The sequence below is a fragment of the Beta vulgaris genome, chromosome 5, assembly GCF_026745355.1.
Source record: "Beta vulgaris subsp. vulgaris cultivar EL10 chromosome 5, EL10.2, whole genome shotgun sequence".
In the NCBI taxonomy this organism is placed as follows: domain Eukaryota; kingdom Viridiplantae; phylum Streptophyta; class Magnoliopsida; order Caryophyllales; family Amaranthaceae; genus Beta; species Beta vulgaris.
In genome coordinates, this window is record NC_079206.1 from 56,081,151 (window position 1) to 56,101,850 (window position 20,700).

At 34.7% G+C, this 20,700-nt stretch overlaps 3 protein-coding genes across 5 annotated transcripts; 2 read left to right on the top strand and 1 right to left on the bottom strand.

The window, feature by feature from the left end:
- Positions 1-241: 241 nt before the first annotated feature.
- On the top strand, positions 242-5,022 carry LOC104894010 (protein NEN1). Its single transcript, XM_010680161.4, has 6 exons — positions 242-821; positions 921-1,078; positions 1,753-1,799; positions 2,166-2,229; positions 3,300-3,988; positions 4,504-5,022. Exons 1-6 carry the CDS (start codon positions 548-550, stop codon positions 4,739-4,741), a joined length of 1,470 nt encoding a protein of 489 aa, XP_010678463.1. The 5' UTR covers positions 242-547; the 3' UTR covers positions 4,742-5,022.
- Positions 5,023-7,073: 2,051 nt separating this feature from the next.
- On the top strand, positions 7,074-9,274 carry LOC104894011 (basic endochitinase). The gene is made up of 2 exons (XM_010680163.4): positions 7,074-7,541; positions 8,564-9,274. Exons 1-2 carry the CDS (start codon positions 7,115-7,117, stop codon positions 9,043-9,045), a joined length of 909 nt encoding a protein of 302 aa, XP_010678465.1. The 5' UTR covers positions 7,074-7,114; the 3' UTR covers positions 9,046-9,274.
- A 1,123-nt stretch (positions 9,275-10,397) lies between these two features.
- LOC104894012 (histidine-containing phosphotransfer protein 1) lies at positions 10,398-18,332 on the bottom strand. Of its 3 annotated transcripts, none has more exons than XM_010680165.3 (7): positions 18,180-18,332; positions 17,640-17,719; positions 17,396-17,526; positions 17,212-17,280; positions 16,868-16,939; positions 12,274-12,346; positions 10,398-10,739 (listed from the first exon to the last, which is right to left on the bottom strand). In XM_010680165.3, the coding sequence occupies exons 2-7, from the start codon at positions 17,700-17,702 to the stop codon at positions 10,689-10,691; spliced, it is 459 nt and encodes a 152-aa protein (XP_010678467.1). In that variant the 5' UTR covers positions 17,703-17,719; positions 18,180-18,332; the 3' UTR covers positions 10,398-10,688. The 3 variants fall into 3 exon arrangements, with proteins under 3 accessions (XP_010678467.1, XP_010678466.1, XP_048500271.1); XM_010680164.3 differs by having other exon boundaries at positions 17,640-17,723; XM_048644314.1 differs by lacking the exon at positions 16,868-16,939 and having other exon boundaries at positions 17,640-17,723.
- Positions 18,333-20,700: the final 2,368 nt, after the last annotated feature.

The following is a 20,700-nucleotide window of genomic DNA, read 5'->3' on the forward strand; positions in this document are numbered from 1 at the left end:
AACAAGGGAAGATATCTCCTAAAAGCAATTTGCTCATTTGAATGACTTAAAATAAGTAACAAGAAATAGAATAATACACTTTATGATACTCATGATATTTCTAAATATATAATAAATATTGTAACAGATAATTCTTTTCTGATAAAAAATTCTAATTGTATCATAGGAATTACAAAAAGGCTCTTTCATATTCATTGTCAATTCAGCCATATTCATTACTAGGAGGACATAAATTTGAAGTCTAAAGAGAATATACCAAGAATGAATGACAAACAATCCCCCCTAGGCCCTAAGAAGACAACTTTACACTTCATTTGGCAATAGCTAATAGAAGTAACATTTTACACTTCTCTACAAAGTACAAACCTCCTCTACGAAGAAATCTCCTAATTAACGTAACGAACAACATTACAATTTACAACACGCATTAATCTCCTATTATATAATTGTCGTTCTTCATTTGGCGCCTTCAAAAAAATAAAACATTCCCCCACCTTCAACATTTCTTCTTCAAAAACCTCAAATTCTAGAACTCGAGCATTCATCAATGGCGGAAGAAAGATCCGAAATCGCATTCTTCGACTTAGAAACAACAGTTCCTATGAAACAAGGTCAAGGTTTCACCATTCTTGAATTCGGAGCTATTTTAGTTTGCCCTAGAAAGCTCGTTGAGCTTGAAAGTTACTCCACACTTGTCTGCCCTGACGATCTCTCCTTAATTTCCTCGAAATCCGAACGTTGCAACGGTATTACTCGCGACGCCGTTTCTTCCGCTCCTTCTTTCTCTCTCATCGCCGATAAAATCTTCGACATCCTACATGGTTTGTTCCTTCTCTCTCGTTTTCACTGCATTTTGATGTTGATTTTGATTTCGAATTTGATTTTTGATTGTTTTGGTGTTGAATTTTGGTGAATTTTAGGGAGAATTTGGGCGGGGCATAATATATTGAGGTTTGATTGTCCTCGGATTAGAGAAGCATTTGCGCAAATTGGACGACCGGCGCCAGAGCCGAAAGGGATTATTGATTCATTGGCTTTACTCACTGAGAGATTTGGTCGGCGAGCTGGTAATATGAAGGTATTTGCATTTTAATGGAGTTTTTCATTTTAAGCAAAGATTTCAACTTGACTTGGTTGTTATGGTTTGTGTTTGATGTTATGGTTTGTGTTTGATGTTATGGTTTGAGTTTGAGTGCGTCTTGGGCGTAACATTAGCTATTGTATAACATGCGTAATGTCATACACTATATATACAACTTTTAGTATCACCGGCTCATGATCTTGTCATAATTTTCTAAACTTTTAGGTGTTGTTGAATAAGCTTGAATTGGTGGTGTATATATATCTAAGCTTTACTCCTTGATAACGAATGACTGATGAAATTTTAGATTTTCATAGCTAGAAACATAAATTCTCCATACCATAAAAAGGCGAAATAATGTGTTCTTTTGAACATTTTTTTTGTTTCCATTGAATTTGGATGGCGTATATAATGAAGGCAAAATCAATAGTCAAATAGGAGATAGTTATAGGTTTCTTCATTTTACAAGAGTAAAAAGAATATGCTTGCTTCTCTATTAAGTTGGTTACGGGACATGCAATTGATGGTTTGGCCTTGCAGTTTTTTTAGATCTAATAATTTATTGTACTTCGCTCTTAAATGAGATGATCTATGATTTATTGATCGTTTGAGCTTGATATGCTAAACACTAGCGATTGCTGAAAAAATATCTTCATAATTTTGCTTTTCAGATGGCTACTCTTGCCACTTATTTTGGATTGGGTCAGCAAACGCATAGGTAATGCACAAATCTTTTACACTTATCCCTCTGATAATTCACAATATTGATACCGATTTTTTTCCATGTGTGTGTGGGGGGTGGGGGGAAGAGGAAAGGCTAGTTTTTTTTTTTCTTTTAACGACTAAGATAAGTTCTTTGAATGTTTGTTGCTGGATTAGTATATAGGACTATATGTTTGGTCATTAAACATTTGAATCTAGATATCTCAATGTTTTCAAGAGGTCTTTCTCATGTAATCACTGTGTTAGAACACACAATAAATGCAAATTGGGAATTAGGTAGTTTTTTTCTGTCTTTTGATGTTATTTTCAGGATTCCTGCTTAAGAGTTCCTATTTTTTAAAATGTTTTTCAATGGTTTCAGGAGCTTGGATGATGTGCGCATGAATCTTGAAGTTCTCAAGTATTGTGCAACTGTCCTATTGTTGGTAAGATATCTTCATTTGGTTTCTATGTACTACCGAATAACAGCTAGTTAAATATGTTGTGCAGCTGACTCTTTAAGTCTAAAACATTGTTAGTGTGCCATTGTAATTTTGCTACATCAGTGATTTAATCCATCCTGAATTTTATAGTCAAGGTCTGGGTGTTGGGTTTTCCTCCAAATGATTGCCAGTGAAGTAAGAAGTGTGACAGGAAGACCATTATAACGTACACACTTTTAGTTGGGTATTTGTTCCTTTTTTTTTTTAATTTTTTTTTTTGTGTGTGGGGGGGGGGGGGGGGAACATTTCTAATAAATCTGTCTCTGATTTACTCTCCAGGGTTTGCAATCTGCTGGAACTTAGTCCACGACCTAGGGAATTTGACGTGCTTCATATCTTTAATCAGAGTTGAGGAGTTATTGACTAAGTTTTTAATGTTTTTCATCATACTCCAGCTGTTCATAGTGGGAGATAGTCCATTTTTACTCCTATAAAGTCTATTATATACCCCCTCCCTTTTTAGAGTTGAATGTTGATAACTAATTTCTTTGAAATTATATCGACGAGAGGTATAAATCTTATGGTTATGTTCGTACTTCCATAATATCTTATAATTGTTTTTGGATGTTCCAATATAGACTTCATACTTCTGTTTTAATTTTTTAAGCGAACTTCTCTTCTTTTTTTCTCCATCACACCAACTCTTTTTTATGTCCATAACAACTCTTAATTTTGTTTTCTGTTTCTCTATCCCCTATCAATTAGTAGTCATGCATATCTAGTTCTTAACTACCCTTCATATTTGTGCAAACTTAAAGGCAAAGAATGTTTAGGAGCAGATGGGATCTGTTTAAACCAATAAAATTATCAATTTTGAGGGAAATTAGCAGCCGTGATATGCTCTTGAATAATTTTGCTGCATTATGTTATGCAATGGAGGGAGTTTTAGCTTCTTGCTTTGGTGCTTAGTAAACAAAAATTGTTTATGAAGTATTTTAATCCCTAATTGAGGTTATCAATATCTTGTAAGAAATATTCTCATGCAAGGACTTTTTTATTCTTTGTGCATGCAGGAATCGAGTCTACCAGACATTCTTGCAAGTGATAGTTTGGTCTCTCCAACTGCTACTGCTAGGACAACTCGTAGTGGCGGGAGAGTTTTGCCAATGGAAATGAGCCACACTCCCAACTCAGTTCCCAGGCCTGAAAACCATTCAAATCAAACCTTGGGGGAGCAGATTCTCAATTCGATTGAACCCAGTAGAACTCGAACAGAAGCTTTTAATATGAGTAGGCTTTCTGAGGAAATAATGGATGATGCCATTCAAGAAGATGATACATTGGAGGAAAGGCATATAGTTGAACCTTTAGAGATATCTCGTCCTTCGACAATCTCTGAGAGCTCCAGCAGTTTGTCTGCTTATTTGACTCCTGATGAAGTTCATCTTCCTGCAATCAGTGCATCTCTTATTCCGTTCTATCGCGGGAGTCGCAGGGTTCAGATACTACATAACATTCTTGTGCTGAAGCTTCACTGTGTCCATCTGAAAGTGCGATTTGGAATTAGTACAAAGTTTGTAGATCAGGCAGGCCGCCCTAGGTTAAGCTTTGTGGTAGATGCTCCTCCGAATTTGTGTCAAGTCCTGGATGCATGTGATAATCATGCACGGAGCGTGTCCATGGAGTCCGGTAGCACATCTGATTGGAGACCCATGGTAACCAGAAAGAATGGATACTGGAACTTCCCTACTTTGCGGCTCCAGTAAGTTTATTTTCCTCCCTTCTTTTATCTGATGTTATTACCTCAATACCTTTTTTTTTTAGGGTCAGTACCTCATTACCTAATCAGTAGTCTTAATGTCTTACTGCTAACCATCTTGTATAATAATTTCAAGCTTTAAAGCCTGCAAGTATTATGGGGGAGTATGTACTGCCCTTCTTTGGTTGCTGTTTTACCAGTAATGAAGTAGAATAACAAAACAATCGTTTATGATGATAAATATTCCTGATATGTACAGAGGATTGTAGTAACAACATGGAATGATTATATATTTAACTCTTTTTGTGGTGGCTTTTTCTCCGGAAGCAACTGGTGTCTTCTTGCCTGGTTTGCAAACAGAGGAATATCACCCCCTTTGCAAAGAATGAAACAATTAGATATTTGCAGTTCTTACAAGAAATTATAATTAGATTTCAGAAACTGGAGTATCTTTTTTTTTTTTGTATCATTACAAGAAATTTGTTAATTCATATGTTTACTGGGTCTTCTATTTGCAGCGTTCCTACTATTGTAACTGGGGATAATGCAAAATATGGCACCGACATTTTCCAGAAAGAGGCTGCTTCAGGTTCTGAGCAAAAGCTTGTGTTTAGTAAATTCGATGCTGCAGAACTCGATAATTTGTTTATTCCTGGGAATTTTGTTGATGCATTCTTGTCCTTGGATTCATACGATTATCAACAGAGTGCAGGTATCCGGTTAGTCGCTGACAAGCTGGTTATCCATTCTAACTAAGTGCTGATAATTATTTGACACGTCGAAATTAAGGGATACATCCTTTTTCAAACCTGTAAATTAAATGGAACACAGGAGTGGACTGTGCAGATTAAGCTAGGATTTGATATAAGTAAGTTGGGTGATGTAGGAGTTAGAACTGATGGTAGTTGTAATTCATTTATCTCATCTGCTAACCATATGCTTAAGGCTTGTCATTATTAAATTATCTCTGTAATTTTACATTGTTGACGATGCCATGATGGCTGCTTATATTCTGTAATTACGTTTTATTCTCCTAATCAGGACTGGGTAGGATACTGTATTTGTCTATGCTTATATTGAATTGACAACCATTTGTTAAGCTTCTATGCAGAACTTTATTACTCGGAGAGTCGGAGTGACTTAGTGAACACCATTGGAGACCTTGACGAAGGTGTTGAAGAAAACATCATGTTCACTATTAGTTGATAGCCATGTCTTTTTCGCTTGGCATTGCAGTAATTCGGTCCCAAAACTTGGGGTCAATTTTTCTAACATATTTGAAGTCTGTTCCCATGCTCGATCTCTTGTTAATTCTTCAATTGTACCTTGAGTGATGGCAAATAGCCATTACTCCCAAGTCCCACCACTTTGAAACTACCAGCAAATTATATATATTTGTTGATTTTGACAAATATATACTTGTAATTACCATGAAAATGGGAACTACTAGATAAGGAACTTGAGTATGACAAACTTCAAAGTGCTTAACCGCTCAAAATAAAAAAACTGAAATTGGCAATGATATCAGACCCTAAGAAGAAACTTCTCTGCAAATATATATCAATTGAACTTGATTGAATCTCATAGGAAGTGCGTTGTGTCATGGTAAGGAGGTTACTGCCTTAGAAACAATTTCGCCACCACACCTATGCAGGCTTCAATGACAAATGCCCCACAGTTCACATAACACCCTCGAATTCTACACCTTGAACTTAAGAGTTGGAATTTAACTTAGAGAGGTAAGTCATGTGTTATAGGGTTTATAATATGTGAATAAATCAATTCCTGAAATATAAGGAGTATTTGGAATCAACCAAAGAGAAAATAAATGGAGAAAATCGCAAAAGTGTGTCAACAGAGATTCCGCCGGAAGGGCGAGCAACTCAGCTCGATAGGGCAAGGGACAAAAGATTTTTGCCCAACCTATCGAGCAAACTCGCACGATCAAGAGCGAGAAGAAAGCAATTTCAGGCAAGGACATCGCCTTATCGGGCCAAAACCCACTCGATCGGGCGGTTATCAAATCAGTCTTGCGCCGCACGCGACCGCCATGCACAAAAAGCATCGGCTTCGCGTGCGGCACACCACAACTACTGACTTTGCATTACCCTTAGGATGTAATCCAACAACATTCAGTAGCAACCATTAGGGGTGTGCACAAACTGGTCCAGACAGGATTCCGGTCCGGACCTCGGTCCACAAAATTTTCCGATTTCGAGTTTATGGTCCAGTCCAAACCTGGAAATTTCCGGTCCGGACCGGTTGGACCATAATTTCTATTATTTTAGTAAAAATATATTTAAAAAAGTTTAAAAAGGTAGAAATCTAGAAATTTTAAAAACCTACTATTTATTACTTTAGGATTATTGTTATAAAAAAAATATTAATTTTTAAAATATCTAATTTATAAATATGTTTAAAAAAAAATAAAAAAAGATTTCTTTTTTTTAAAAAAAATATAGATTCCGGTCCAAGAGCGAACCGGATCGGAAATTTTCTAGTCCGGTCCCAGTCCAAAAAAAATGCAGATTCCGACCTTCTGGTCAAATCAGTTCCTGTCCGATCCGGTCTTGGACCCGTACACACCCCCTAGCGACCATCCCACGTTCTCTATTTAATGCAAAGTCTTCATGTAACACTTTAATTTCCAAAAAGAAGTTAGGTAATAGACCATCCTTTAGGTTCAGTTTTTTCCAAATAGAAGTTTCTTGACTTTCTCTTTTAATACTCTTTTTCTTTTAGACTGAAATTGTTGAATTACACATGATTAAAATGAAATCAACTAAATTAAACTTGTAAAAGGAAAGTAACTGAAATGAAATGAACTTAAATAAAAAGTAAGTCCAAAAAAAAGAACCGTAGTCCTTTGTTTTGGTTATGATATTTCCTTGAAATAACATCTAGGGCCAGAGCTTGATTCTAATTACTTTTAAGAGCACTGAAGACTTAGCAAAGCATGCCCCTTCTTTCACGCTAGAGGACTAGAGGTAATGCCATCGAAGTATCTCCTATTGACTCCAAGTCTTGACTTTAAACAAAGCCTTAGAAAATGTTTTCATACTTCCTCTATAAATGAAAGTTGTACACTTAGTTCCAAATCAAACACTTACTTACCAAAGTTCAAAGAATATGGGTGTCAAAATTTGGTCACCTCTTCTCTTGCTAGCTTTAACAACCTCTTTTTTCATTGCCTTGCCCTTGAAAACAAATGCTGGAGGAATTGCAATATATTGGGGCCAAAATGAGGATGAAGGAACATTAACAGCCACTTGCAAAAGTGGATTGTACAAGTATGTAAACATTGCATTTCTCTCCGCATTTGGGAATGGCAAAACTCCCGAAATCAACTTATCTGGCCATTGTGATCCTGCCTCTGGTGGTTGTCGTAAAGTTAGCACCGGCATTCGAAACTGCCAAAACATGGGGATCAAAGTCATGCTCTCTATTGGTGGTGGTGCAGATGGCTACTCTTTGTCGTCGGACGACGATGCTAGGAACGTTGCTGATTACTTGTGGAACCATTTCCTTGGAGGGCAATCCAATGATCGACCATTAGGTATGTTTGCATGAATAATGTGTGCATGGATATCATGTTTTTGGAATTATATTGTATGCAACAAAACTTATTAAAATTCCATTGACCTGATTATTACTGATTAGAATTATTTTATTTATCAAAATTGACGCTATAGTCTCACAATACATACGTCATGACTTAGCTTTCAGGGTAAATTTTTTTAAATTTAGAGCACAAAAGAAAATTATTGTTAACTAATTGAAAAATTATTTAATTCCTACCTTTTACAAACCAAACAAAAGAAAAATGAGAAGATCACTTTTTTAGGTTAAGATTTTGCACCCGACCAAACACATCTATAAGATTCAATATTCTTTTTCAAACTAATTTGCTTGTCGAGAGGACTCACAAGTCACATGGGTAACTATTAATAGCTCGTGGAGATCATGTCATATGGTATGCTATGCATTATGTGACATGTTTTTGTAAAGTAACTAGTATTTGGGCTCGGGCGTTGTCCCGGGTTGGTATTGTTTTCCGAACATGATATGTATTTTTTTCCATTCTCATTAAAATATATTAAGAAAAACTCAACATTTAAAAGGTACAAGTATAATAATGTGGACACTTAAAACATGATTAAAAGTTGGTTGTGATGGTAATTGTGTCAAGTATAGTAAGAGGTCACGGGTTCAAATCTTGTTGCAAGATAATTTTATTTTTGTTAATTGACATGACTCATGTACATATTGGACAATTCTAGTGGAGTAACGGAGGTGCCACGTGACGTGTATACATTGTCACACATGCCTTTTAATAGATTTGTATAGATATCATAGCTAGGAGACTGAAGGGAGCTTGAGGGATAGGCTATAAAGACTGAATGAGAGTGATGTGAAATTAAGTTGAGTCTGATGTGAAAAACCTAAAGTATGAGGGTTGAGAGAAGTTCTACAAATATTCTATGCACTTGCAACTATTGTATATCCTACATGGGCTAACCAACTATACATTTCTTGAATTATTCCTCGAACACATGAACTTGAATTTCTTATGATCAGGTGATGCGGTACTAGATGGAGTAGATTTTGACATCGAGTTAGGAACTCCCCACTACGCTGCACTAGCAAGGAGACTCTCAGAGCACAGCAAACAATCAGGTAAAAAAGTATACCTAAGTGCTGCACCTCAATGCCCTTTCCCAGACCAAAAGCTTGACCCGGCCCTAAAAACCGGGCTTTTCGACTACGTTTGGATTCAGTTTTACAACAATCCATCGTGCGAATTCGATCCTTCGAATCCTGAGCAATTCAAGAAAGCTTGGAATACATGGACCTCTAATATCCCAGCTAGGAAGTTCTTTGTTGGGCTGCCTGCTTCAAAGGATGCTGCTAACAATGGCTTTGTTGGGTCCCAAACACTAAATAATCAAGTGCTCCCTTTTGTTAAGAAATCTGGCGATAAATATGGAGGAGTGATGCTATGGAATAGAGCTGAAGATATGAAAACTGGGTATAGTTCTCACATCAAGGCTAGTGTCTAGGTATTACTTTTGATTGTTTACAAAAAAAACGACTTGATCTCAAGTATCGATGTTATGTTTTCTTTGTTGTGTGTTTCTATGGCATGTCTAATAAGTATGGTCAATCATAGCTATGAGATATTACTAGTAAACAGTTCATCTTTGATGAGCAAAAATTTGAGATGGGAAAACTGAGGAAGCTAAGCATAATGTTATATTGTCACTTAATAACATTGCATATTGCTCGTCAGTTTGATTAAAGAGTTGATGATACAACATAGTTCAACTATGACTAGTGACTAGTGACTAGTGACTAGTGAGGACGAACACGGTCAAAGAAACCATGGCCACATAATTTAATAAGTTCACGCTTTCGCTTTTTACAATCAATTTGGAAAATTAGATTTTTTTTCCTTTTTGGTAATTGTTATATACTCGGAAAGTAATTTTTGTTTTTATTTTCTAAAAAATCTAAAAACATGGAAAAAAAAAAAAAGAATTTACCGGAACACATACATCTTTATCTCTTTGATGTAGGTTTTTTTTCTTTTTGGTTTACAAATTTGATTTGAGATATTTAATAAGGCAGACATAGAAGAGGGAGAGGTGTTAACTACCACCCCAAATTTTAGGGAATTGCCTGCCGTGCAAGCTAGTAGCATAGGAAAGGTTGATCTTCAAACCAATTATCTAATTAAAAAAAAAAATAATAAGGCTTTCATAGAAAGAAAAGAACACACTGTGTCACTGTCATATACTTGTGCAGGTTTCCACAGCATCACTACTTGACGTTTTAGACCTTTTTCCTTGCGTTGTATCAAGAAAGTTCCTGCGAAAAAACAGTTAGTGCGATATGCATAAGCCATCTCATATTCTCATGGACTTTATGGTTACTTGACTACCTGCTGCCTGCACTAAGGCTGGTGCACACTAAAGGTCGCATAGTAAACTGCAAAAGCAAAGTATTCCCATTGTTATGTTCTTATGATGGCTTCTTTGACTCTTTTGGCGGTTAATGCTAAGTTGCTAACTAAAAGTCTCCATCACAACTCAAAATTCTAATCTTGTCAAGTTTCACTTCAAGAATAGGAATGAATATTGAAGCGCAATCAGGTAAATTGGAAACAGTTGAGAAGACGATGCAGCTTTTAACTAAAGAATCTGTAACACACACAATGGTACATAAAGACAGATTTATATAGCCCATTAACCATGCAACAGGAACAATTCAGTATAATCAGACATAAATGTACAAGTCAGACATAAAGAAGCATAAACAAATTAGATGCATTGTGCAATAATTTGTCACCCGCTTGCTAAGAGAGAGAGAGAGAGAGAGAGAGCCTGAAATACATCTCACAGAGAACATGGTATCCAAAGTAACAACAAAGCTAGAAATGGTTATTCACAGTGACTCGTAAACACAAATTAGATGCATCAAGAAAGTTGTCCAATGTCACCCACTTGCTAAAGCCTGAAATACATCTCACAGAGAGAATGGTATCAAAAGTAACAACAAAGTTAGAAATGGTTATTCACAGTGACTAGTAAGAGAAGGTTATTATGGAGGGATGCAACAGCATCTAGATCATCATCCAGATTCCAGGCCAATCTACTAACTTCCATCTTTCTGGTTTGCTATAATCGATACGGGGTTCCAAGGTCTAGTCCATGGTTGGAATTGTACCACCATTTTTCACAATATCTTGCTCCAGCTGCAATGATCGATCACCAGAATTTCAAAGGCATTAGCAGGATTTTTTTTTTTTTGATATCATCATAGGCGAAAAAAGCTTGATAGAGTTTGAAATTACATACACTTAAAAAATTGATTAATACTTCCTCTATACATGCAAGTATGCAACACTTCGACTTTTGCACTATTGGACTACATTTTTCTAAAATGATTCATAAACACGAGTAATGAGTAATATTATCTCTATACTTGCAACACTTTCACTTTTGCACTATTCATATGGTTCCTTTCTTTCAAATCATAAGATATTTTAGCTAAAAAAATTGTTTCCAAATATAAGGTATTAACAATAACAATGTAAAATTAAATGCAACTTCAAACTATCGACATAAGATTATAGGTTATTTTAATTTATCAATATAATATTTAACCATTTAATGTCAATTCTTATTATCTATGCAAATCTAACTAAAATTATACAAATTCTTTTATAAGACAACCTGACATTTAATTTAACTGACAGGGCCTATTAGGCCCATTTATACTCAATTCCAGCACGTCAATTTAATAGACCAATGAGTCAACTTGATTTTCTGTGTTTCCTTTTTGCACTATCTTCTCAAACCTTTGATTTCTTCTCTCCAAACTTCCTTTTTCAATTCTCTCTGGATTTTTAAAATCGTCATTCTCAAATGAAATCATCTTCCATTTTCGAATTTACCACCACCCCCGTTTCTCTCTCCTCTTCCCAATCCCAATTACCTTTTCTCCCATATCCTTGAACTAAAAAACCAAAATCACTCATTTGTTAGGTTTTCGGTTTGAGGGGTTCTCAAATTTGGATTAGTTTGAGCAAAAAAGTAGTGGCAATTGGTTATGCAATGGTAAAACAATTTTTGTCAGTGCAAATATTGATGTGCAAAAAAAGAAGCCGGGTATGAAATTCTCTCTCTCTTCAAATCTTCTCAGTTGCTTAGAGTGACGCGGGCATGGAGAAAGAGGATCGGAGGACCCTAATGCTGAGATTTAAAGCAAAGTATTTACTACAATTGTGATTCTTAGTTAATGGTTTTCAGGTTATTAGCTATAGTTTTCGAGTTGGTAGCTATGGTTTTGGGTAAATGATTATGCTTATTAGGCTAATAGTTATGATTATTAGGCTAATAGTTATGATTTTTAGTTATTAGTGATGGTGTTCGGATTATTAGTTACAATTTTAGGCTATTAGTTGTTGTCATGGTATTGGACTAATAGTAATAGTATTCAGATTAAATAGTGATGAAATTTAGGTTAATAGTTATGGTATAAATATAGTTATGATTTAATGGTTATTAGGAGAAAATTATATTAAGAGAAAATTATATGGTTAAAGTTGTGCTTTGGCAATCATGACAATCAATAAGTCTCAATGTTTCAAGTAAAGTATTTTATTAAAGGAAATTCTTCTAAATGCTTCTCTGCGAAAGGGTCGAGAATCAAAAGGGAGGAAGAACAGACATTATGCACAATAAACACTAGAAAGTACAATACATGCGAACCATATTATTTGATACCTGGAAAAGAATCTCAAATTTCTTTTTCAAAACAATATATTCCTGCTGCAGGTCTTGCAGAACAGTAAGACACCTGCACCAAACGATTAAAGGATCATCTTTGAGACATACTTCAATTAGAAATGCAATCGACCTACTGCACACACCTTAGATAATTTGAGTAAATTGTAAGTCGTTACCAAATGAAACCAGCATATGACTGTAGCCAAATAGCCAATGCACAATGATGTGCGCAAGCTAAATGAAAGTTGAATGGACTTGGACGCACGACCTATTGATTCATAATCATGGTACTAAGTTAATATCCTAATCTGAAAGCCCATTTGACTAACTATTAACTATTCAGTCAATTCTTTTTATAACCCAGTATTGCAAACTTATGTTATTTATGCAAAATGAAAGAAGTGGTAATCAATCAGGATGGTTGTAGGCTATTTAATAATAAGAGCCGGAAAAGGTAGACTATCTATTCATAGGAGCAAGATAAGCAGCACAATATGGCAAGCCTCTATCTAGATGGCAGAACCTGGGTTCGAGAGTCAGAACTTCCTACATACACCTGTTCAAAGAGGATGAAACCTCAGGGACCGGAGTAGCGAAGTTTATCGCAACAATCTGGTGTATCTGGTTACAAATAAATGAAATCATCTTTAGAGGTCAGCCTTGTGAAGCAAGAAGGACCCTAACAGTGGAAGAGGATTCCAAAACGAAACGAGGTGGCATGAGGCCATGGGAGAAGGGACCCTGTTTCCAGGACATATGAGGAACATAAGTACATAACTAACCAAGGCAGAGACCAGTCCAGTCAACCTCTGGGAGAAATCTGCTGGCACACACTACTAAAGTAGTAGACAGCCACGCCTGGAAGAATTGAAAGTAAAACCAAAGGAAGCGGTGGTCAGCTGCGACTGGTTTACATGGAACTGGGAAACTGAGTGGACTCAGGAGCACAAATGATATTCATGGTCTCACCTCTACAAGCTGAGTTATATCCCATTTTGAGAGGGAAGGAAGATTCCACCATTGCAAAACTTGCTCGAAGTATCCAGAGCATCATGAAGCCAGCAAAAAAATATAGAGAATGAAGCCCTGATTGCTCAATCTCTCAGAATACTTACATACTTCTTCTCTCATTTTCGTTCCTGCTGAGGTTGAGGCCCACTGTAACATAATTCGCTATATAATTCGCTTTTCAGTTCGCGGTTCGCCCAAAATAGGCAAAAAATATGCGAACACCGACCATAATTCACTTTTTCCGGATCGCAGTTAGCAGGGAGATTAGGGAATTATGTGACACTGGGTTGAGCTTGCCCCATACCTAGCTCACAAGACTAGAATTAGGGCATGTTCTCTTCGGCATAAAACAGCTGAACTGAACTGAATTGAATTGAACTGAATTGAACTGAATTGAACGGAACTGAAATGAATAGTGATATGTGAGAGTAAAAGTATTGTCAAGAGCTGAACTGAACTGATTTGAACTGAATTGAACTGAATTGAACTGAAAATAAGCTGGGGAGAACAGGCCCTTAGGCCTTAGCTTTTTCGTTTGTTTCCCGCCGCTAAAAAAGAAATAAGTAATATTGAAACCAAATTATGAACAAAAAGTATGATCATGTCTATCAAAAGAAGACACTCAATTCTATATTAATATATTCTTGGAAAAACTACAATGCCAATGGCTATGTAGATCATCAAAACAAAGAGTTGACACTAGGAGGGTTTCAAGTTGTCGAAAGAAAGGAGAGAAAAAGCTCCGTCCAATGATCTCAAGTCACAGCTGTAGTAAATTATCACCAAATCAACAGTAGTTCTGAGGAACAAGAATGCAGTCGAACCGGGGTGGCTTTTTAAAGGGATGCTTTTGTGGTGACTTCTATGCAAAGGGGTGACTCTTCCAGGATATGAAACGACTTTTAACGACGATCAGTGGAGTCTTATTGTATCTCTATAATTTGCATCAAACCAAGACATCTTCATTATTACATGAATCACATAGATAGGTATATCATTGGTCATCCGAATTGGATACTCAAGTACTCAACAACAATGATAATGCTGAAGAATAATATTCAGTTAGTTGATGAGTCAAATTACCATTCTACAGTGAACGATAAAAATGAAAAATTTATGGTGCCATATTGCCATTCTTCACTAAGATAGTGTCAATACAAGACTGACTTGAAATTTACAAGATACAGTAGCTGATTAATACTAGTAGCACATATAAAAACTATAAACCTCAGATGTTTGACTAATGATATTCTACCAACGAAACTGCCAATCTTTTACAGCTTCACAGAGACACAGATCATGACGCTGAATTTTCTAAAAGCAATTCAAATGTACTGACAGATTAATATAAAATAGCATTACATCCAAGTAAAGATAAAAAAAAAAAAAGTTGATTATACCAAAATATTATCATTATAACTGTAATATGATGCAGAGATACTAGCATGAATATTTGGTAAAATTTTGAAGCCAATCAAGATGCAGAACACATTTTAAACAATTCAGCAAGAAATAAAGCTGCTAAAATTATCATCTAAAATGCCCAGGTGCTGACCCCGACCTAGGTAGACTTGTTTACCAATATAAAGAACACGCATAGTTGATAAGTTCTAAATGCAATGTTAACAATCACAAAGACTATAATGATTAGAGAGGGTATCCGATAGTCATTGAGGTCAATTTGAAATAACACACATTCATAAAATATTCAGAAATTTAAAAGAAAACAAACAAAATTTAGATTGGCTTAAAAAGAAATAAGTAGACTATGTGAAATAATCCATATGACTTGAGAAAATTCTTGACTACTCCTAAACAACAAGGCAACTTAAAAGTTAAACCATTTGACTGTCATGGACAAGAAAGACAAGGAGAGAAAAGCTTCTTCAACCGGAAACACATACAAAGGAGGAGAAAATTGCTTCTTCAAAGTTCAACCGAAAACACATAGAAAGGAGGAGAAAAGTTTTACATACCTGTGTCCTACAATATGAAGCTTTTAGAAAAAAATCGTACTCAAATGTTTTATTTAATTTAATATCACCGATATGTTACAAATGCCATCCTATTTAAGATCAGATTATAATTTTAATGCATGATACAAAGAATGCGAGCAGAAAAAACATTGGCAGAGCGATGACCAACAGATTAGAAGTTCTATGGAGCTGTCGCAAGATGCCTTTGTATAAGTAACTTGAAGGATTATTAAGGTGCATTCAAGACTCCCTGAGGTCTCCAAGACACACATGACGATGCTTCTGGGGCTTTTAGTTCAACTATTGTTGTGGCTTTTCTTTTCCTTCTGTTAGGTGGGGGAGGGGAGGAACCCTATCTAAAAAGACAGAATAAATTGTTTTCTTGAGAACTTGAAATCTGAATGCAGGATAGAGAAATCTAATTGTATAGCATGTTTGCACGCGTGCTGCTTCGCCTACGACTCACCGTATGCAGCTCATGCTCAAAACATTGCACATTGGTCCCATAAAACCAAACTAAAATATCCATCAAGAACCAAACTTTCCTTATATCTTCAACCTTTCATGTTTTCTTACCTAGGCACCTCGGTAACTCTTTTATGCTAGTTTTTGTAAACTAATTACACTCTCACCAACATAACAAACTCGTGATTACTAACTTTGTCGGTCCAGACTGAATGGTATTGCATGTTACCTCTCAAATTTACAGGTGTCAACAATTGTAGATAAACAACTAGAAGGGGTGACTTTCTCTAGTAATAGCCAAACATGTATCATTCAATTAACTAATAATGAATTTAAAAAGAAAAAATCAAACTTTTACTGTTGGAAGAAGCATCAGTAAGTTTTTTTTTAAAATGAACCATTAATATGTTCAATAGTTTTATCTAAAATAAAGGTATTTCTTGAGCAAATATTTTTCGCCTGCTCTTTATGAAATTTTGAGTATTGCAACTAAAGCTGCCATGAAAATTTCCTCAACATATCCAGTTCTCAAAATAAACTTGTTATTATTGCATTTCTAAAATATTAACATATAAACAACTTAAAAATTGGTTAATTCTCTCTGAAAGGACCACAGCCAAGACTTACTTTCTCGAAACTTTAATCTAGTATCTCACTTCATGAAAAATGAAAGCAGGTATAGTCTATAAAATGATGCTAATTCAATCATGTAATCTACGTCATTTGATCTTGTCCTCTCATAAAGTGTTACTGAATCAACACCAGTCTTTAGATGTTGCAAGTTGCAACACTATGAGACCAAGTAACCTGTCAACCTTATTAAATGTTTTAACTTGAAGGCACCATAAGGAACTGCTTGACTACTTAACAAAGAAAGAAAAATTTCAGCCCAGTAAATGGAGTCCTTGTAGCACTTCGTAGTTCATACACACCACTGAAATAGTGATGCATCACTTGCCAAACATAATAGCATCAGCATGGAAAAAAACACACACACACACACCACGCACGCAAGCGCGCGCAAACACACGTGCGCACACAAGCATGCATATCTATCGCATGCATGATGAAAGAAATAACAATTTAAATCCCAAGGAGAAGAGGATGTATGACAAGAAGTATACAAGCAGATATCTTACCCATCATGGTTCCTCTCCTCACAATAAGCTCGAAACTTAACGCATTGGTTTTTGACCCTATGTGCGCCGATACTGTCACATACATCAAAAAAAAGCACACTCAAAACGCGGGAATTCTAAACACAACAAAATAGTTGTAACCCACCAGATACCAAGAATAACTTCATCTACATAGTCATCATCACCCAACAAAACTCAAGCAACATAAATATCTGATTTCAATGATTTCTCCAAATAGATGTATTAATCCCCCAATTTATAACCTTCATGACATTAGATCAAACACAAAAATCAAACAATAAATCATGTATAAAAATCAACGGCAAGAGGGGAAAAAAGCATACCTAGAACTACTACCCTTGAACTGATGAGCATGATTGGCCACTTGGTTGAAATCAACTACTTGCTGATTACTGTGTAAGATATATTTTTAAAAGAAAAACAATCAGATTCCAAAATTATACATGAATTTAATAACAAAATCATACCCTAAAAAAGATTTGAGTATATTAAGCCAATAAAACTTACAGAGATTTCGTTAAATTGTCAATAAGTTTCTCAGAATCTTGAAAAAAAAGAGTTACAACTTCATAAACAAAATCTGGGCTGCTCTCATCAGCCAATTTCTGCAACTGGGTGAACTGATCATCCAGATAATGCTGCCAAAAACATGAAATTGATCCACAATCAGGAAAAAATATATATAGAAAAACAATCAATGTTTTCAACTTTTTACAAAATCAAATTAAACCCAAAGTGTATTTTGGTCTACCTCCATGTATAGAGACTTCATATAATCGATAAATTGCCTCTGAAGCAGTTGCACAACATCCATCTTTACTCTCTCTTGCTCTTCCTAAGCACAAAGAGAGCAATTTACTGTAATTTGCTAAATAAGTGTAGTTACGCAAATTGGAATAAATTCCTACTCAGAAAGTATTCTTTTTTGGTGTTGTAAGAATAATTGATTCTTGATTGATAGAGACAGTATGTGAACCCTTCAAAAATTCATTTGATGAAACCAACATGAATAAATGAACAATCGCATGAAAGTACGCGAACCTACAAATTATAACATAAATATTCTTATCATTTAGTTCCATGAAACAAACATGAATTCAGAAGTTATACCAAAAAAATTCGAAGTATAAATATATATAACATCTAGATTATCCCTAAACACATCAAATAACATGAGATGAAGAAAAAAAAAAGTTGAATTCATGAAACAAACAGTAACAATCGCATAGAATCAATCGCATGTTGAATTTATGTACTTAGATCTTAGAAATCGCAAGAAATAAAATTTTACCTTAATGATCGAAACAAAAAAGATCGTCTAAACAAGTAAGGAGAGATGAATGCGAGCTTTGAAGATGAATTGGAGAGTGATAATTGGGTAGGAGTGAGGTTACTAAAGTTGAGAGTTGGCCAGGGTGTCTAATTGATCTATTAGCGTTATATGTAAGTGGTCTAATTGAATAATATTATTGTCTTCACTCTTTACATTTACGGTTGGTCGGTTCATGGGTGGTTAACCGTCTAGAAACAATATTCCGATTCGATAATCGTAAGTTTCGTTTCGCTCTTTTTGCGAATCGTAACCGTTTACACCGGATACCGCTTAAGCGGTTAACCGTTTTTTCGGTATCGTTTTCCGGTTAACCATTAATCATTATTTAATTTATATTATTATGTTTTACTTAATATACTATATATTTTCAAAATTTTTTGTGCATATATTTTAATATTATGTATATTCTAATATAAAATGTATTATAAAATGGATAATAAATTCATTGAAATAACTAACACCAATAATTCACTTCATTTCCTAACTATAGTGTTTATATTAGTACACAAAGTCTTAAAAAAGACGATCTCATGTTAGTCTTAATGTGAGACCTGACCAGCCCAAGAGGTGTATATATTTTTAGAAAACGGACCGCGTCTCACAAATTCTCACGATAATATTTTGACGAATTAGTTAATCTTTTTGGCGAATTAGTTAAATATTTTAGCACAATAGTTTAGAGCTGGTAATCTTTATGTAGACTTCATTGGTTTTTAGTTAACATATTCAATTTAGTTAATGTTATTCAATAATTAGTTAAGATTAATTGAGCATTATTTTGGTTTCTAATATAAACGAAGAAACAACTTTTTTACAAATCTAAAATGTTAAATACAAAAGACAGCCTGAAAAAATAACATAAAACAACCTAACATTTGGAGTAATTATTATACCAATTTCAGTTTAGTTTTTGAAATTTATTTTTTTAATATTCTCAAAATGACTTTTATTTCTTGCACTTCCTCTCTTTGTTTTTGAACCATACGGGTATAAAATAACCAATATAGTTGTACTTGATGAACATCGTTCTTCTATAATTAGTTTTGTAGTTAAGACTTTGTTTATAATTGTACTAGTATTTTTGTAGACTTCTTGGAGTGCCTTTCTTGCATCTTCATTATCTTGACTTTTGAGAATGAGATTGTAGAACTAATTTTCTCGCGGTTTCATATCGCCATGGAGTTATATTGGTTTATCTATTCATTTCTCTTTTCCACACTTTCCTCTTTACATATCTAATCCACCTTTTGTACATATACTTATGTAGTATTTTTGTGATTGAACGCATGTGCATGATTCTCAAGGCATGAAAATACAACAATCCTAGCAGCATAACTATTACGAATAAATTAATAACTAATAGCATTTACGTATTAGTTATATTTTTTCAAATAAAAAGTTAAACTTTCAAATGCAAAAGTTAAGTTTTCAGTACCAAAAGTGATCTGATCCGTTTATTCAAAGTTTCTGCAAGTGCAAGTTATCATCTAACAATAGGCAATATATATTACCATTGTGATGAATATGTGTCAAACTCTTCTTTCACTTCAAACATCTTATAATGTGAAAAAACAAAGTAAGTGTTTGTGGACATTGTCATTACAAACTCCTGCTCAAATATTTTACTAACATCCAAATTAAACATCCAATGCAGGTTGTATGCAGAGAATGGAGGAGGAAAACAATATTGGTTTTAGGGTGTCTCGATGGATTAGAGAAGAAAGAGAGAATGTTTATGTGTGATACTAAAATTAGGGTCAATAAAATGCATTATAATCTGGAATATATGATATAACTAATATACTCCAGCTCTTAACTAATATACTTCAGCGCTTAACTAATTCATCCAGAAGCAATTTAAGCCTAGCATAATTAATAGGTGCAAGCGCTTAACTAATTCTACTGCTGGTTTGATGCACGTGCGTGATGTTATCATGACATCAACGATTTCACGTTAACACTAATGTGAGACCGTCTCTCCAAAAATGGATTCCATTAGTAATAGAGTTTTCGAGTAATTACATATTTTTCCTAATTGTTATAACTTAGGAACAAATATTAGAAATAATGTAACTGTTGGAAAATGTTTCACAACAATTAAATAGAGAAAAATAATATTTTGGTTAACCGTTCACTCAAAAATCATAATTGTAACCGTATGGTTTAACCGTTAATTTTATCGGTTTGGAAACCATACCGTTGAAACTTTTTTTTATTGTTACGGTAACCATCCGTTTAGACCGATATTTCGATACGATTTTTCGGTTTCGATTTTTTCATGAACACCCCTAGTAAAAATAGAATGGACCACTAGTCTATGACTAGTTTAATATATTTTCCCTCAAAAAAAAGTTTAATATATTTAGTAATCAATTTAATTTAGGATTTTTTAACTACAATAATACAAACTTTTGCCCATTTTCTCACAATAATACAAACTTTTGATTATTTTTTAATAATACAAACTTTACATCAAAAT